Raw genomic sequence first — 19,027 nt, forward strand, 5'->3', positions numbered from 1 at the left:
CTCCACTTCCTCAGTATTGAGATGCTAGTCATGCACTCCAGGCCTGTTTTATGCAGTGCTGGGAATCAAACCCAGGGCTTTGTGTACACTAGGAAAGCAGTTTACCAATCAAACTGCATCCCCCGTCCCTTCCATCTCACTGTTTCTACCTCTCATTTGTATAGGGGCAAATGTTTCCCCATTATGTACCTTTCTGGTTTTTATTAGTCATTGTTGCTGTTAATGGTTTTCATGCATTAAAAAAGAATAAAAATCCAAGTATCTTACTTTGGCACTGGGGTCTAGCCTGTTGGAAGTTTATGTAACATAACACCAGTTATAATTATGAAGCTTGCCTGGGGCCTGCAGTCCTCAGAAATGGAACAATGATTTGGAACAAGGGCTTCAGTGTAAGTGGTTCATGTAGGTGGTATATTTGGGAAATACGGAAAGAGAAGTGGGAAAATGAGCCAGGGGGAGTCAGAGAGGCTGAAATGAAGAACAGGTTGCAGTCAAAGAAAACTGAGGCTCCTGATGCCTACGGGGGAAGCCTTGGGGGGTGTAGAATGTGCCTCAGAGTTGTCTTAACTGAGGGCTGAGAAATCTGGGGTCCCACAGCTTTTGCCAGACTGGTCTTCGGGGATTCCATCCCCCAGCATTCTTGGCCTGCCCCACAGGAACAAGCTCACCCTTGGAGCAAGTTAGAGGGTGCAGACTGTCAGAGGCGCCAAGGAGTTCATTCACTTACGCACTCATTAATTCACTCAGCTCAGGTGCCTCTTTAGGACCACGGACCAGGCTTGCTACCAGGGACTAAGAGCTGAAGGAAATAGTTCTTGCTAAAACGAGGTCCCCAGGTGAACGGGACTGTCAGGAAGGCAAACATGATTACACAGTAAAAGCCACCAAAGATGTGTTGATCACAGAGACATAATATGCTCTTCCAAAGAGAAGCAGTTGTAGCCTAATAGCTGACTTCTGATAAGAACTGCTTATCTTACACAGAGCCTTTCAAATGGCCTTAAATGGGCTCCTGCTGTCCTTTAGAAGCAAGAGACACCAGTTTCTTCTTTCTAGATGTTGTTTGGAAGGTGGTTCCTGTCCTTGTGGCTTTGTGTGGAGACAGTGTAGGGAACACTGCTGGTATCCTATATGGGGGTGTCTTTCTGCACCTACCAAAGGAAGAGCTTCTAGAGGTTGTAAGCTGCTCCTGGGAACATTCACAAGTTCTCTCTCCTTTCCTCCTATCTCTCTTTCTTCTTCCTTTCCCTTCTTCACATTATGCTAGATGCTGTGAACCCTGCATCCAATGTCAAAGGCTTGGCTTCCTGCTCAGACAGGTAGCTCTCTCCTTCCATAACATATACTCACAGACCTTGTTCCCTTCTGTCCTGGAAGTGTTAAACAGAGTCGATTGGGGTCTCCGTCTGGACCCTGGCATGTTGGGCTCACCTGCCTGTCCTCAATAGGACAATTAAAGAGACAAGTCTGAATTCAAGTCAGAGAAAGGTAATCCAGTCAATGTGGTCACTTTAGGGAGAGAAACAAAGTGGTCCGGTGACCTTCATCCCATCCCCAAATCCATCTCTGAGGTCCTGTTGTGATTTAGCTAGAATACAGAGGAAGGCACAGCTCAGCAGTCCTAGTCAAGGTGCTGTCCCCCTCACCATCACTGCTCCAGTCTCTCCTGGCTTGACAAGTTATCAGACCAAGTCTCCTCCTGGGAGGTGTGCTCCCTCTGCACTCTCCTCTAGCCTTAGTCTTTCCCTGGGACTCCGGGGGAAATGCAATTTCTTAGTGTCCATCATGTCAACAGCTGAGAGCAGGAGGGCAGATGCGGGACATGGTGCCCGTTCAGAAGATCTTCAGTTCCTGCCCAAAGGGTTCCAGAAGGGCCAGAAAGAGTGCTTAGAAAAGCAGTTCCTACCTCATCCTTCTTTATCCTTAAATGGAGGCCCAAACTTTTGCTTCTGTGTCTGTGTTTCCAGCCCAAGTGGAAAGAAGTCAGGTTTCCCCTCCCAGACTACTAGACAGAACACAGCCTCCCTGGGCTCCACAGGAGTGAGCCCTGTAATGCGTGGGGCACAGTGAGGTTTGACCAGGGGAACTCTAGGGAAGAGGGGCACAGGGGGCTGCCTCCCTACTGGCGGCCAATCCCAGTCCCTCCCATCATCCTACCTGGAACACTCTGTCGGTGGCGGCTTATTGCTTTTTACTGGAAGCAAGAGACAAAACCTCTCAGTTGATATACAGGCCTCAGGGGTGGGTGGGGGTTCAGTCTGGTTGCTAAGATATCTTTTAAATGGAAATCAGGGCGGAGAGACAGCGCATATATTTCGCCAGCCATCTGCTAAAAGTTGCCTCTTCTGTAGGAAGCAGCTCCTGGTGGTTCAGAGAGGCTGGGGGTGGGGAGAGCTGCAAAGAAAGGAAGGTCTAGGATGGAGAATGTCTAGGTCTTAGGACCACATACCAACCAGAGTAAGTTTCCTTTTATGTGCCCAGGTCCACTGCTCTCCCTTCCCCATTATAATTGCCTCTGCCGCATTTTTATTGTTTTAATTGTAAAAAATCCCATCTGTAGAAGCTCAAAAGACAGCCCAGCAGTTAGGAGCACTTACCGCTCTTCCAGAGAATCCAGAGTTCCATTCCTAGCACTCACGTCCTGTGGCCCACAATCACCTGTAACTCCAGCCTCAGGGTATCTGCACTTTTATTCTTATATCCACCTACAACACACACCACACACACACACACACATACACACACACACACACACAAAATACCAAAAATAAAATTTAAAAATATCATCTAGAGGAACTGATGATAAGCCAACAGCCCAGCTTCACGATTCTGTATTTACTGTCAGTGTATTTCTGTGTTTGCCTATGTGTGTGCATGTTTGTGTGAACACATGTGCATGTACGCATGTGGATATGCATATGTGTGCATGTTCACTGCCATCGGGGCCTGATAAGTGGGCCTTTCAGAGCCAGTAAGCCAGCCCTCTGCTTGAGAGCTCCAGCCTTCCTTCCAAGCTTCTCACCAAGCAGAAAACATAAGTGCTGGAATGTAGTGGAACAGCTGGGCCATCTCCGGTTCCTAAGCAATCCATAGTAGAGGCTGCCAGTTCTGGGTACACCAGGCACATGGATGCCTCAGGAGGGGGGGCCTCCTTTGCTTAGAGTATGGCCCGGAGCCAGGCAATCCTGAGTAAGTGGGGATTCTTTCCAGGGTGGAGGAGTGTTCGGTTGGGTCCAGACTGCTTTGAATCTCCCCAGTAGCTAAAATGTGGATAACTGTGCACAGGGCCATGAGGTGTGGTGGAGCAGGTTTCTTGTCGGGCAAGGCTGCTCAGTTAGGATGCTCTGCAAACAGCCAGGGGGCATATCTTTCTCACTGCACGAGGTCTACCTTACGGACTGTGAGCTGTTACCTTGCAGGACTGTGAGCACCGCATAAAGAAACCCAATAGGGGACTCGAGAGGTACCATTTCTACCCTGGATCAGTGCCCAAGCCTAGGCTGATTTTAGGGCACCGTAGGCTCAAAGAACCTTGTTCTTTCTATTCCTCCACTTTTGTGCCTTTGCCTTCCTCTCCTCCAATGCCGGCTCATAGACGCTCCTCACGGACAGTTCTGCCTCCTCTGCTGGCTGATGGTGACATTTAATAGCCGAGACCATTTCGTTCCCCAGCCTCTGCTCCCAGCGCACGGCTGTTGGCATTGCTCGCCAACAGTGCTTCAGCCCTGCCCGTTTGCTTTCCCGGCTTCCTTTCCCGGGGCCGGCTCCAGTCTCCTCATCTCTGTTCTCCTATGACACCTGCTCCACTCAGAGACGCTTGAAGTCACCCAGGCCAGTCGCGTCTCCCAAACTTTGTTCAAATTCCTGCTGCAAAGAGGAAGCACCTCCCCCATTTCATCTGCCTGAATCAGGCTAATTTATCCACTTCCTTTGACTCCCCCTCTTCAAAAGTGGGGGTGAAACCGCCTTTTGTTTAGCTGTTAGAGTAATGGGCTAAGTGACAATTCTCAGAATACAATTTTAATTAAGATTCAATAGTCACTTGTCTGTCAGTAATCTTCCATGCTGATTACTTAAAATATATTTACCCAGCTCTATTATTTCATCCATTTGAATTCATTAGACATTTTCTAATCCCCAACAAACTTTTTTTTTTTTAATTGTGGTTTGCTTAACATCATTTGGTGGGATGAAGCTGTTTGAAGCAAAAGGATCTGGGCTTTTCTGCTATCAGTGTGTGTGTGTGTGTGTGTGTGTGTGTCCCGCCTTCCTTGCTTCCTTTACCACCTCAGCTGTATGACAAAAACAGGTGGCAAAAGTCAGTGACGGAGGAACCCGAAGGAATATAGGTGACTGCTACCCATACGGCCTTGAGGTAGGCTGCAGAGTCAAGCTTCTCAACACACGACCTGACAGGGCTGACAGAGAGAAATCTGTAGGGCCAAGCAGAAGCTGTAGCACAAGCTGTAGGTAGACGGCCTTGGGACTGGCTCCAGGTTTTTTCTGACAGAAGCTGGTGGTAAAGATTTCCCGCATCCTTGACTAGTCACTGCCAAGTGTGGACCTAGAAGACCAGAGCTACTCTTGAGCCCAGACAGAGGCAACCTGTAGAGCCCTCCAGTGATTTTTCTCAAATTCATTTTTTTAAATAATTCATTTAATTTTCATTTCACTTGCATTGGTGTGAAGGTGTCTGGAAATGCAGTTATAGACAATGGTGAGCTGCTATGTGGGTGCTGGGACTTGAACTTGGGTCCTTTGAAGAGCAGACAGTGCTCTTAACTACTGAGCCTTCTCTCCAGGCCCCACTCTCCTGTGATTGACAGCCAGAGATGCAGACACTTGATGGAACCTGGGTCAGGGCAATGGCCCTGCAAGGACTTTGGTGGCAGTAGGTGTAAGCTGGGCTGCGCTGCAGTTGCTCCTGAGGGGCCTGGGGCAGCTCCACGCTGCAGATTTGGTAGGGGGACTCACAGTGAAGAAAGTGAGAAGAGGCGAACCTTCTAGAACACAGGTCAGAAAATTTCCAGAAAGGACCAGACAGCAAATAGTATTAGCTTTTGCTGGCCCTGTGTTCTCTGCTTCCATCACTCACCTCTGCCACACAGCTCAGAAAGATGGACCAAGAAAGACACTAAGGAATAAGTGGGCCATATGCTAGTAAAATTTTCTTTACAAAACAGACAGCAGACAGCAGTAGTTCACAGGCTTGATCATTAGGGGAACCCATTGCCACATTTGGAGGAGGATCATTTGGGATGCGCTGGTAAGTGTGAAACACACCAGATTTTAAAGTCTTTAAACAAATAAAAGAATACTCACCATCTCATCGATAATAACACTGGTGACATTGAAATGAATACTGTGGATGAAATTCAATATGTTACTAAAGTGAACTTGATCTAATTTTCAAAAAGATATTATCACGGGAAAGTCTAAAATTACATTTGGCTCCTATTGAGTTTCTGTTGGATGGTGCTGTTCCCAGGACAACACCATCAACAGGTGAGATGTGGGAAAAGATGCTGGTCCTTGAAGGGTCTTGAGGGAGGAGTTTCCTACAAAGAGGCACCATAATAGAACTAAATTCTGCATGACCAAACATGGGAAGAGAGTTAATATATATGATATCTATATCTATATCTATATCTATATCTATATCTATATCTATATGGTACTTATTAGTCACCTCTCTATTACTGTGATAAAGCATCATGAGCAAGGCAACATATAGAAGAGTTTGCTTGGGCTTACAGCTCCAGAGAGTTAGGAATCCTTGATGGTGGGGTGAAAGCGTGATGGCAGGAGCAGAAAGCTGAGGGCTCACACCTTGAACCATAAACAGAAAGAAAACAATGGCCTCTAAGCGTGCCTCCAGAGACCACTTCCTTCTAACAAGGCCACACCAGCCCAACTCAACCTCCCAAACAACACTGTCAATTGGGGGACTAATTTCTCAAATGCTGAAGACTGCGGAGGACATATCATTCAAATCATCAAGTAGTGTATGTGTAAGCCATCTGCTGGGTGTTTTCCCCGCCTCTGTGGCACTCAGGTTGAGACCACTGGAGTTCTACTTCCTTGGAATACTGATGACTTTCTCAAAACCAAGAACAGGGCTGGGGTGATGGCTCAGTTGATAACGTGCTTGCTGTGAAAGCAAGAAGGACGACATTTAGATCTGCAGCACCCATGTGAAACCAGGTGCCATGTCTGCCTATGACCCCAGCTCTGTGGAGGTGAAGACAGATGAAGCTTCATCTGTCTTTTTCCTGCCCTACATATCCATTCAAGAGAAATGCCTACTAAGTGCTGAACAGTGAGTGAGGCTGTGAGAACCCCAGATAAGAGGGCTTACCCACCAGGGGAAAGGGGCATGTGTGTATGTGTCAGGGTGCTGTGAGAACAGGGTATCATCAGAGGTAACAAGAAGGCTAGCAAGTCTGGCCTAATAAGCTGAATTCCAGGTTCAGTGAAAGACACCATTTTAAAAACTAAGGTGGGAAGCAAACGAGGAGGACATTCAGTGTTAACCTGTAGCTCCCATACATGTGTACACATGTGTCTGAACACACAAGTGTGTGCCCATGCACAAAGCAAACAATTTTTTTAAAAAAGTAGCACCAAATTAATCCTTAATCCAATGTCTTCCCTACCGCTGAATACCTCAGCTCTCCTGAACTCGTTAACATGTACAGAGCGTTCACAAGAGCCAGCAAGTGGGCAGCACATCCCCGGCTTATTGGCCTCTTAAGCCACTTTTGCGGAACCTAATTAGCACTCTGAGAAGCCAATTTGAGAAATGCTGGTCTTTAGGAGGCTGTACAACCCATGCTCAGGATTTTCTCACAGTCCAACTCAATGGCTTGGTTTTAGCCTTACACACACAAAAAAAAGGCACATAACTGTTACTGCTTGGAATAGGAGGAAAACTGTTAAGACTGAGAAGCACAAAAGCCCCAGCCAATCTCTGTCTTTTTCCTGCCCTACGTATCCATTCAAGAAAAATGCCTACTAAGTGCTGAACAGTGAGTGAGGCTGTGAGAACCCCAGATAAGAGGGCATACCCACCAGGGGAAAGGGACATGTGTATATGTGTCGGGGTGCTGTGAGAACAGGGTATCATCAGAGGCAACAAGAAGGTGATTTTTGAACAATGGTTCCAGTGGGCTGTGAGGCAAGTTTGTATCTACTGCATACAGGCAATCATTTCTTGTAACAGGTACTCTTGAAGCCTATGGAATAGTATGGATGGGCAGAATCCAGGGAAAGGACATAGCACCAATCAAGTTCTCAAAAGCACTTCCTTTTAACATCTTCCCTTTCCTGAACTCTCAAGGGTTGATGGCTACGTGGTTGGTCCTTGACGAAGAACCTTCCAAAGCCAGTTTCCACCAACTCCGTCTTCTCTAAGGCTCTCTCTGTCTGCCTGACTACATTCTTCTCTGTTAGGAACACTAGTCTGCTTTCATTTCAAGCTTTCCCAGAACCAACTAAGATATTAATTAACCCTGTGTTCCACAAGACAACAGTAGCATATGCCTCAAACACTAAGGCTATTGGATGAGCCACTGATATGGTATTATCCATCCATCTTTCCATTCACACATTCATGAATTCATCACCCATTTATTCCATCCGTCTTTACATCCTCCCATCTATCTAGCCACCTAACCACCTATCTATCCACTTGCCCATCTGCCATCGATCTCTCCATTTATCTACTCACTCATCCACTCATCCATCCACTAACCCATCCACCCATCTATCTACCTGCCCAACCATCAACCATATGTCCACCTATCTACCCGTCCACCTGGACACCTACCCATCCACTCTTCTACCTTTCTACCCATACATCCTTCCCTCCATCCACTCACCCATTCTTCCATCTATAGACATACCAACACCAAGTCTATCCATTCAGCCACCCAGCCGTCCACCTATGATCCTTCCATCTGTCCACTTGCTTATCCTTCCAGCTAAAAGCTAACCATGTATTCATCTGTCCACCCACCATCCGACAAATACCATCTGAGTAACTAGGATGTTCTGGGCTTCTGGGAACTGTGCTAGATATTTAGAACACAACAATTCCTAAAACATATAAAAGGCCTGCTATCAAGGAGCTCACATGGTACATGTTATATAGGAAACAATCCAAAAACACAAAAAAACAGTGAATTAAGTTGATAGGAGATGCTAACAGCTGAGGAGAAAAGTTAGAAATGCATTAGAAGAGTTAAATGAAAAGATATGAGCGCTTGCCTGGGTATAGCCTGTCTCTGTTTTTCCCAAAGTCATTCTTTGGAGAGAAGCTCTGGATAAGGGCAATCACATCCTGACCTTGAGTTGTGTTCCTTCTTCCAGGTGCCGAGGCTGAGTGACCAGACCATGGAGACTCTGCTTGGTGGGCTGCTGGCTTTTGGCATGGCGTTTGCTGTGGTCGATGCCTGCCCCAAGTACTGTGTCTGCCAGAACCTGTCTGAGTCACTGGGGACCCTATGTCCCTCCAAGGGGCTCCTCTTTGTGCCCCCTGACATTGACCGGAGGACGGTGGAGCTGCGCCTGGGTGGCAACTTCATCATCCACATTGGCCGCCAGGACTTTGCCAACATGACGGGGCTGGTGGATCTAACCTTGTCTAGGAACACCATCAGCCACATCCAGCCCTTCTCCTTCCTGGACCTCGAGAGCCTCCGCTCCCTGCACCTTGACAGCAACCGGCTGCCGAGCCTCGGGGAGGACACCCTGCGGGGCTTGGTCAACCTGCAGCACCTCATTGTTAACAATAACCAGCTGGGCGGCATCGCCGATGATGCCTTTGAGGACTTCCTGTTGACCTTGGAAGACCTGGACCTATCCTACAACAACCTCCACGGGCTGCCCTGGGATTCCGTACGGCGCATGGTCAACCTCCACCAGCTGAGCCTGGACCACAATCTTCTGGATCACATCGCGGAGGGGACCTTTGCAGACCTGCAGAAACTGGCCCGTTTGGACCTCACGTCCAATCGGCTACAGAAGCTGCCCCCAGATCCCATCTTTGCCCGCTCCCAGGCCTCCTTGCTGACTGCCACGCCCTTTGCCCCACCCCTGTCCTTTAGTTTTGGGGGAAACCCACTGCACTGCAACTGTGAGCTTCTCTGGCTGCGGAGGCTGGAGAGGGAGGACGACCTGGAGACCTGTGGATCCCCTGGAGGCCTCAAGGGTCGCTATTTTTGGCACATCCGTGAGGAGGAGTTTGTGTGTGAGCCACCACTCATCACACAGCACACCCATAAGCTGCTGGTTCTGGAGGGCCAGGCAGCCACTCTCAAGTGCAAGGCCATTGGGGACCCCAGCCCCTTGATCCACTGGGTTGCCCCCGATGACCGTCTGGTGGGAAACTCCTCCAGGACCGCTGTATACGATAACGGCACCCTGGACATTCTCATCACCACCTCTCAGGACAGTGGAGCCTTCACCTGCATTGCAGCCAACGCTGCAGGAGAGGCCACGGCCACGGTCGAGGTCTCCATTGTACAGCTCCCACACCTCAGTAACAGCACTAGCCGGATGGCGCCCCCCAAGTCTCGCCTTTCGGACATCACGGGTTCCAGCAAGACCAGCCGGGGAGGGGGAGGCAGCGGGGGCGGGGAGCCTCCCAAAAGCACCCCGGAGAGGGCTGTGCTTGTGTCCGACGTGACCACCACGTCTGCCCTGGTCAAGTGGTCTGTCAGCAAATCGGCACCCCGGGTGAAGATGTACCAGCTACAGTACAACTGCTCGGACGACGAGGTACTGATTTACAGGTGAGGCAGAGGCTGCGGTGTGGCCAGGTGGGACAGGTTGGGATAGGGCCGGAGGTTAGCGCTGTGTGCACCTGTTTCCCTTCTTCCAGGGGTGCCTGTGGGAATCCCGGGTCAACTGTGCCTCTGCTACAGGTAAGGGGCTCCCTCCTGGGCAGCTGAAGAGGCGTGTATGTGGAAGGACCATGTCTCCCAGAAGGGCGCAGACGTGTGATAGCTACGTGGCTAGATACTTCTGGGCTCCTTGCTAGGGGAGCAGGGTGAGAGCTGAGGCACTGGGAAATCCAGTAGGCGAGGAACCTCCGACTCCTGGTGAGTCATGGTAGAAAATTATGAGACCGGAAAGAGTTGGGTCATGGCCTGGCTCTCCACTTTTCCTGGTCAGCCTCAGTTTCCTCAGCTGTGACACAGACCCGATCTATGGATAGAAGCTTTTGGTGGGCTTAGTCAAAGTGAGTGTGTGAGTGTGTGCATGCGTGAGAGAGAAACATACAGAGAGACAGAGAGGTGTGTGAGAGAGCAGTGGAGCTATCCTGTAGTACCTCAAATCACTGAAAAGAACCTGCTCCAGGCAGCTGATTAAAGGCCCCCAATGAATTCCCCATATGGTCACTTTCTTATTACCTTAAATTCTGTTCTCCTCTGGATTGGTTGTCTGCCTCAGGTTACATCATTTCTCCAGAGATGTCTGGCTTTTCTTTCTCCATTCCTAAAAGGAGAGGAGCTTCCCTTTGCTGGCCCATTTCTGGTTGCCTGAGACTGACTGTTCTTCCAGGTCTTAGAGGGGCTCATCCTGCCCACCACCCCTCTGGACACCAGTCTCCTTATGGAAATAAAATTAGTGATACTGACGTTGTAGAGTGGCTGTGGCCGTGAAGGTTAAGGGTCATCTAGAGGCCTGGTCAAAACAGGAAGCTACCAGTACAAGAGCAATAGAATTGTACGCTTCATCCATGTGTATTTGAATGCGTGGATGGAATCTCAGCAACCTGGAGGCAGAGGCAGGAAGATCACAAGTCCTAGGCCAGCCTGGGCTACATGATGAATTCCAGGCCAGTCAGAGCTTTGTAGTGAGACGCTATCTCACTACAAACAAAAACAAAAAGGAATCACATCACACAAGCCATAGAGAGACACCAGAACACGCATGGATGACCTCAAAGGAGTCTCTTCTCACACTGGCCTCAGTTTTAATGAAAAGGAAGGAACTTGACCTAGACCTCTATTACTTAGGGAGTGTGTGGTGTTCTGTGAAACCTTGTTTCATGATGTGCTCACAGAATGACTAATTTGAGAATGGAGCCACAGGCCTCATCAGATGACCCCAGAGGTCACAGTGCAAGAACCCGTGTCCCATTGCTGCGGACTAACAGATTGACCAATTTCTGGATGGGAACAGAGCTGATAAGGAAGAAGCCAGTGTGTCGTTGAGCGCCAGCATGCATGAAAACAACAGAGCTGAGAACACTCTCACCTGGCATTTACTGGGCCCAGGCAGAGAGTATACATGTATCAAAATACAGAGTTACTAATTTTTTTTTTTGAGACAGGGTTTCTCTGTGTAGTCTTGGCTGTCCTGGAACTCTCTTTGCAGACCAGGCTGGCCTCGAACTCACAGAAGATCCACCTACCTCTTCCTCCCGAGTGCTGGGATTAAAGGAGTGCCCCGATGCCAAAAGACGGATGTACAAAGCTTCTCTCTCTCTCTGTCTCTGTCTCTCTCTGTGTGGTGTAGTGGTGTGTGTGTGTGTGTGTGTGTGTGTGTGTGTGTGTGTGTGTGCATGTGTGTAGTGTACATGTATGTGTATGGTGTGGTGTGTGTGTGTGTGTGTGTGTGTGTGCATGGTGGCGTTTCTACTGATGAAATTTAGTCTTCATAGAAACTTAGGAGAGTGAAGTTGTGCAAAGGACAGTAAAATCCCCTTGCCCTCCCACCACGCAGGTCTAAAGGCTTTAGAAAGCACGTAGGTACGTAGGTTTTATACCAGCTCAGAATGATGTGCATGGCCCATCTACACACTTATTAAATCTTCATCCTTTCTGAGTTCCCACGGTACCAAAATATTTGCTGTCGGTTTAACCATTAGCCATCAATCGCTGGACTTTTAGATGGCTTCTCATTTTTCAGTATTAAAAGTAAGACCATAATGGATTTTTTTTGTACCAAAATAAAAATACATTTGGTGAAATGCCGGGTCTCTCAGCATATTCTCCTTGGGGTTGAATTATTGGTTTAACAAGTCAATCATAACACATGCTTGTTGTATGTGATTATTTACCCATAGTCTCATAGGCAGCACGTGGCAATGTTCTTGATCACAGTTTTCCCAATATTGAGTGTGCAAGGCCTTTTATCTTTGTCAATTGCCGAGGTGGAATGCAGACATTGTTTTAATTTACATTTCTTTCATAGCTTGTGAGGCTGACCTTTTGAAAAATAAGTACATTTTCTTCACTTGTGGATTTGTCATATGGCTTTAACTTGATAAAAAGCAGAACAGCAAAAAGCCACCAGCTGGGTGTCTGTCTGGTTTCGGCCTGGCTTGATGAAAGGCATGAGTTATGAGGATGCAGAGATGAGATGGGCACACAGGCAACAGCGTGGCCATGTCCCTGTCATGAAGATGTCACCTTTTACACTTACCAGGGGCTCATAAATTCCACGGAGGAGCACCAGGCCTTGGAGCTGAGTTCTTGCTGTTACTCAAGGGAAAATTCAAATTTATTCTCTCAGCTAGCTCAAGGAATCTGGAGAGTAAAAGTAAAATGAAAGTGTCAAGCCAGGTGTGCTTGTGTAGGCTTGTGTATGCCAGTGCCTTGGGAGGCAGAGTCAGGGAGCTCCCTGGGAGTTCAAGGCTGGCCTGCTCTATATGATTCGGGCCAGCCTAAGTGTCTTATTCAGTGTTCTATTTCTGTGAAGAGACACCATGACCATGGTAAATTTCATAAGAGAAAGAATTTAATTGGGGCTGGCTTACAGTTTCAGAGGTTTATTCATTATCATCATGGCAGGGGAGTATGGTGGAACTCAGGCCGTTGTGGTACTGGAGAAATAGCTGAGAGCTTTCCATTGGACGGGCAGGCAGCAGGAAAAGAGAGACCCTCCGGGACAGTCTTGGGCTTCTGAAACCTCAAAGGCCACCCCCCATGACACACTTCTTCCAACAAGGCCACACCTATTCCAAAAGGCAACACCTCCTATCCTTCTCAAGTAGTGCCACTCTCCAATGACTAAGCATTCAAATATATTTGCCTATGGAGGCCATTCTTATTCACCACCATGCTAGATTACCTAATGAGGTCCTGTTTCAAAAAAAAAAAAATGACGGATGGTAGATATATGATTGTTAGATAGTATTAATCATACATAGTAGAAGATGGCCAGCCAGCCAGACAGACAGATAGATAGATGATAGGTAAATGATAGATTAAGGGAGAGGAAGGAATAAGAGTCTTTCACTGTAGTCACCAAGACCACATCTCCTAAACCTCTGAAAGTGGCATTAACTAGAAACCAAGCTCAAAATCCTGAGATTATGGGGGACATTCTCATTCAAACCCACCACCGTCATCTATCTGTCATATCTATCTATCTATCTATCTATCTATCTATCTATCTATCATCTTTCGGGAAAAGATGTAAGGCAGTTGTTTTCATCAGTTTTCCTTAATTGTCACCTGACTCACCAGAGGAGGTCCAAAGCAGTCAGGCCATCTGGTCTTGGATCTAAACCTCCAGAACCACAAATTCACAAACCCGTTTTCTTTATAGCATTAATCACTTCAAGCATTTCCTCATCACTGCAGGAGGCTGGGTGATAAGCATTAATTTGAACCCTAGCCTCTGGCTACAATTTACAGGCTCAGCCTCTGTGGTTTTACAGAGGAGTTCCTAGTGGGGAAGAGAGAGACCCTAAGAGAGACTGCTGGACCTTTTGAAAAGTGCATCTTTCCCCTGAGAAGAATGAAACAACAGTGGGTTGCATGGTGACTCCCTGCTGTGTTCCTATCTCAGAGAGGATCACAATCCAGTAGAGCAGAGGCCTGCATTAGATGAGCAGCATAAAGGAAGAACACACAACACCGTGTCCAGAAAAATATCTACCTGTCAGCTGTCCATCATCTACCATCTATCTGTCTCTCCACCACCTACCTGTCATCTACCATCTTTCTACTCATCTAGAAAGAGTTAACATATATCATATATTATCTCTCTACCAATCCACCTATCATCTATCTACCAACCTACCTAGCAACTATTGTCTATCTACTTATTATCCATCTACCTATCATTGGCTCTCATCTGTCTTGGTCATCTTTTTATTCATCTGTTTGTTTCAAGAAGTACATTATAAGTATAGTCACACAAGTCCAAGGTGAAGAAAACTAAGCTTGCTTGAAATTGCTGCCCAGGTTTGAAGGTGTTGCTCACAGGGACATTACATCCATATAACGATGGAGTGTTAAAAGACTCCACAGCTCTCTGCTGTGTCAGAGAAACACACTGCTCAGGTCAGGAGAGGTTGTGATGCTATGAAGCCAGTCAAGCTGGCCAGAACCGAGCTGTACTGGATTTAATCCAGGATGGCCAGAACAGACCTATAGTGTGTGTAATGCAGAATGGCCCAGCATAGAAATGAGATTCTAGAAGCTTGTGTGAGATGAGCTGAAACTGACCTTGAAGATGAAAGGCCTTAGAAATCCCAGCTCCTCTGATCTATTTAAAGAATTTATTAGGAGAAGAGGGGAACTCATATGCACAGGTAGGTGTATGAGCATACACTCGCATGCACACACACACACACACACACACACACACACACACACATACACACACACACAGGAGTAGGCACTAACCCATCACAAGCATAAAATCCTCCCAGCACCAGCCTGCATAGCTCACAGGTGATGCTTGGCTGAGATGGGTTGTCACTGTCTCTGGGCTATTCTTCCCCTCTCCATGTCTACTCCATGACCCCTCTGATGGGTCCTGAGTGGTCTGGCCCTCCATTCTCCCCCCCAGCTTGTGCTGCTCTGTAGGCACCGCCCACCCAGAGTCACAAGTGTGTCTGATCCATACAGGCTGCAGATCCCAGACTTGATGAACAGAGGATACAGGCCTCAGAGCTGCCCTGTCATGATCTAGGAGCTTCTGGGGCTCCAGGAGGACCCAGCTAAGTCCTTCCCATGGATACTGGGGAGGTGGGAGTGATAACTTCTGACTAGTGTGACACCAATCCTCTCAGCCTGTGACTCTTCTTAAGTGGGACAGCGTAGCTTCTGCTGCCTGCATTTACTGTGCGGGACCCTGTGTCTTGATGTTAGGACCTCCCGGGCACCTCAGCTTCAGAGGTCAGAGGTCAGAGACAGTGACCACGGTAGAGGCTCAGAGAGTCTAGCTTGACCTCTACCCACATCACTGACGAGTATCCAAAGGTTTCACTAACCCTAGGGTGACTGTGAGCAATGTCTGATGCATGAAGTTCAAGGCTTCACATTGCAGAGTTAATGTGGAGACCTGGCTAGTCCCAGGAGATCAAGGAAAACCTCCATCATGAAGCTCTCTTGTGATCAGATGCAGTAGATACCCGTGTCAGGTACTTCTTCCTAGAGATGCACAGCAAAGGCACAGGCAGGCACTGGACACTCTGGACTCATTCAGTCAAGCATGTCTGGCTTCCTTCTTGTGAGAGCATTGACAGACCTCTCAGCACCAGAGCCAGACCTTTCAGGAAAAGAGCGACATTAGTGGGGACCTCTCAGAGGGGAGAGCAGTGAACATGGGGAGGGAGGACCAGAGACAGCTACAGCCCATCTCAGCTAAGCCTCATCTCCGGTGTGACATGGAAAGTTAAGTGCCCTGCATGTCATTATCGGCCCAAGTGACATTCAGAAACACTCGTCTCTAAGAGCTGTCAGGAACATCTGTCAGGAGATGAGATGGTGGAACAGTCCCCGGGAGGACCAGGAGAGCAGCCAGATGGCTACCTAAAGCTCAGTAGGACCAGCCAGACTACAGGCTTGCCTTCATGCTGGATGGGATGTGGCCAGCACCTCAATATTAGAGGCAAGAGGGGCCTTGAAGATGGGCTGAGAGGAGACAGCCACAGGAGCCCTTCCTGCTCTAGGCTGGCAGGCACCTCATCTCTAGAGAATGGACCATTCAGCTGAGCTCTTCGGGGCTCAGGGTAGATCTGCTGTGTTGCTTTCCTTAAGGAGGGGCTTATTCTTACTCACGGTTAGAAAGTCCAGTCCCTCTGGGCGGAAAAGGCTTGAGGCAGGAATGTGAGGCAGCTGGTCAGATTGGAGAGCAGCCAGGAGACCGAGAGAGATGAGTGCTGGTGTCCAGCTGGCTTCCTCCTTTCAGTTAAGTCTAGTGCCCCAAACCACTGAGTAGTGCCACCTAAACTGGTACTGGTCTACCTCAGTCAGCTCTTTCCAGAAACTTCCTCACAGACTAGCCCAGAGGCTTGCCTCCTAGGTAATTCCAGAGCTTGACAAGCTGACGCTCAACACTAACCTTTATGTTGCTGCCCCCCGACCCCCCACCACCAGAGAAGAGAGATAAAGATGGAGTCTGCCCCACCAGGATCTTACCTGCCCCCATCTCAGTTCCCTGCCCTCAGCCACCTGGAAAATTCAGCCGTAACTTTGGAGACAAGTGGGGAGCAGATAGGGATATTTGTCCCCTGGAGAGAGAGGGCCGTGGAGGTGCAGGGTCCTCTGCCTATGCTCAGGACTTGCCTATGTCCCTAGAGCAGGCTGGCTTCTCCTGAAGGGGTGACCGAGCACCCATATGTGGAAGGAGAGAAATATGTGGTGGTGGAAGCTGGAGAGGCAGGAGAGTGCGGCTGTGAGACAGAGACAGACTTCCTGGGGTCGCGGAGCTTTGTAAATTCTCCTATTGAGATTACGTACCCTGCAAGTAGAACGCGTAGGGAAGGCAAAGGAGCCCTGGATCCACCATCCCAGGCCCCACCCCATGGGTTGTCTTATTAATGCCCCCAATGTTCCCAAGGCTGGGGCACTGCCAAGAACTCATTGCAGCCTCTGTTTCAGGGCAAGTTCTGGAGATTTTTCTGCTCAGTATCATCTCTCCACAATTTCAAGTGCGAGCATGTTGGCATGAGGAGGGGACATGGGTGCCAACCTGCTGGTTCTACTCAGAAACAGCCACTTGGGCCCACTTAGCAGAAAACATGGTCAGGGTGTGGCTCTCTGAGATCCAAAGCATATCAAGTGGTTATAACAGCAGAGGGACCAAGGGACCAGAGGCCTCCCAGCGGCCACAGAGGAAAAGGAAGAACAGGGGGCTCCCCAGTATGCCCCCTCTAAAAGAAAAGCCCAGGGAAAGAGAGGTTCCTGCTTCTCGGGGCTGCCTGATCACCGAGGACCTGGCCCCTCCTGTCTCTCTTCCTTACCATGCTCAGCTCAGTTTTTGCCTTTAAGGTCACCTCCCAGTACAAAATGTCTGCTGGAGCCCAAGCTGCCAAAATCCCTTTTATGTAGAGGGAACAACAGAAAGGAAACCTTAAAGAGAGCGAAGTGGGAAATTTGCCAGAAGAACCTACCAATAACTTCCATTTACATTGTACAGGCATATGCTTCTGCACAGCTAGATACAGTGCACCTTCAAAGAGCAGAAAAGATGGAGAGGCAGCTAGCACGCCTGAAGCCTTTGGCTTATACCCAAAGTCACTTACTAATCCTGCACTCAAAGGCAAAGCATGTCACTGTCCTCAGTCTTACTCTGGTCGTCTGTAGAATGGGAACAAATTCTTTCCTGCATGTTTCATAATCTGGGGGGGTGGAGAAGGAATTAAATCATGACTTTGAATAAGTGTCCTTCATAGTATCCAAGAAGTACTAGGACCAGTAAGTACTGAGATCAGGGAGTACTGGGACCAGGGAGCACTGGGACTAGGAATTACTGGGACCAGGAAGCACAGACATCAGGGTATATTGAGATCAAGAAATACTAGAATCAGAAAGTACTGAGCTCAAGAAGCACTAAGACCAGGAAGTACCAGGACTGGAAATACTGAGTCCAGGAGTTATTACGACTAGGAAATATTGAGACCAAGAAGTGCTAGGACCTCAAGTACTACAGTTACAGAGCCTGCCCACCTTCCCCTCTTGAAAACCTTTTCTCGTCTGTTTGCCAGGCTGACTCTTGTGCCTTCATTTTCCTAAACCAAGAGAGCTTTAAGAGGAAAAACTGATTTAATGAGGGATCAGGGTATAGAGTACATGTTTGCCTGCCCAGAAATGTTTGTCATTCAGTTGGGAGTTGCAGTGGACACAAAAGAGTGACAACAGTGGAATTCCAAAATCCACATCCGGCACAGAGAGACACTTGCCAGGGTGAATTGACAGGAGTTCAATCACACTGCCATGTTCTCATCCTGCCCCTTTTACTCCACTCCAAGGTAGCATATCTCAGGTTGAAAAGTCCCTGAGGGCTGTTGAGAGGTGACGAATTTCTCTCCTTGACATCCCCCTTGCTCTGGAAGAGCTTTGGCTGGGACATCTCTTCAACTGGGAGTGTCTTTGCTCCCCTCTCTCCCCACATGCATTCTTTCCCCTCCTAGCAAGAGTAAAGCAGAGTCTCAGGAAAGACCCCTGTGCTCAATTTTTTTTTGGTTCTGTTGCTCGCCTTGTGGAGTTCCTGTCCTCTCCAGTTCTTACTATTATTTCCCACTTCTTTCATAAGATTCCCTGCATTCTGCCCAAAGTTTGGCCATAAGTCTCAACATCTTCTTTGATAGTCTGCAGGGCAGAGCCTTTCAGAGGCCCTCTGTGGGAGGCTCCTAACTTGTTTCCTGTTTTCTTCTTCTGGTGTCCATCCTCTTTGCCTTTCGGAGTGGGGACTGAACATGAGACTGATATTCCAGCCAAGTACCATGCATGGAGATAACCTAGAACCCCTGCATAGATGTAGCCCATGGCAGTTCAGTGTCCAAGTGGGTTCCATAGTAACGGGAACAGGGACTGCTTCTGACACGAACTGATTGGCCTGCTCTTTGATCACCTCCCCCTGAGTGGGGAAGCAGCCTTACCAGGCCACAGAGGAAGACAACACAGCCACTCCTGATGAGACCTAACAGACTAGGATCAGAAGGAAGAAAAAGAAACCCCACCACCACCAGTGGACTTGGGGAGGGGAATGTGTGGAGAAAAGAGAGGAAGGGAGGGGTTGGGAGGGGAGGAGGGAGGGAACTAGAGGGGGATACAAA

General features: G+C 48.4%; 1 protein-coding gene across 1 annotated transcript in view; it reads left to right on the forward strand.

The window, feature by feature from the left end:
- The window catches only part of Lrfn2 (leucine rich repeat and fibronectin type III domain containing 2), a 163,953-nt gene that overhangs the window by 126,027 nt on the left and 18,899 nt on the right, over nt 1–19,027 (forward strand). Inside the window, exon 2 of the mRNA XM_060369637.1 lies at nt 8,371–9,794. Coding sequence (XP_060225620.1) covers nt 8,395–9,794 — 1,400 coding nt within the window. The 5' untranslated portion in view covers nt 8,371–8,394. The remainder of the gene's footprint in view (nt 1–8,370; nt 9,795–19,027) is intronic.

Source organism: Meriones unguiculatus, chromosome 16, assembly GCF_030254825.1.
Source record: "Meriones unguiculatus strain TT.TT164.6M chromosome 16, Bangor_MerUng_6.1, whole genome shotgun sequence".
NCBI lineage: Eukaryota > Metazoa > Chordata > Mammalia > Rodentia > Muridae > Meriones > Meriones unguiculatus.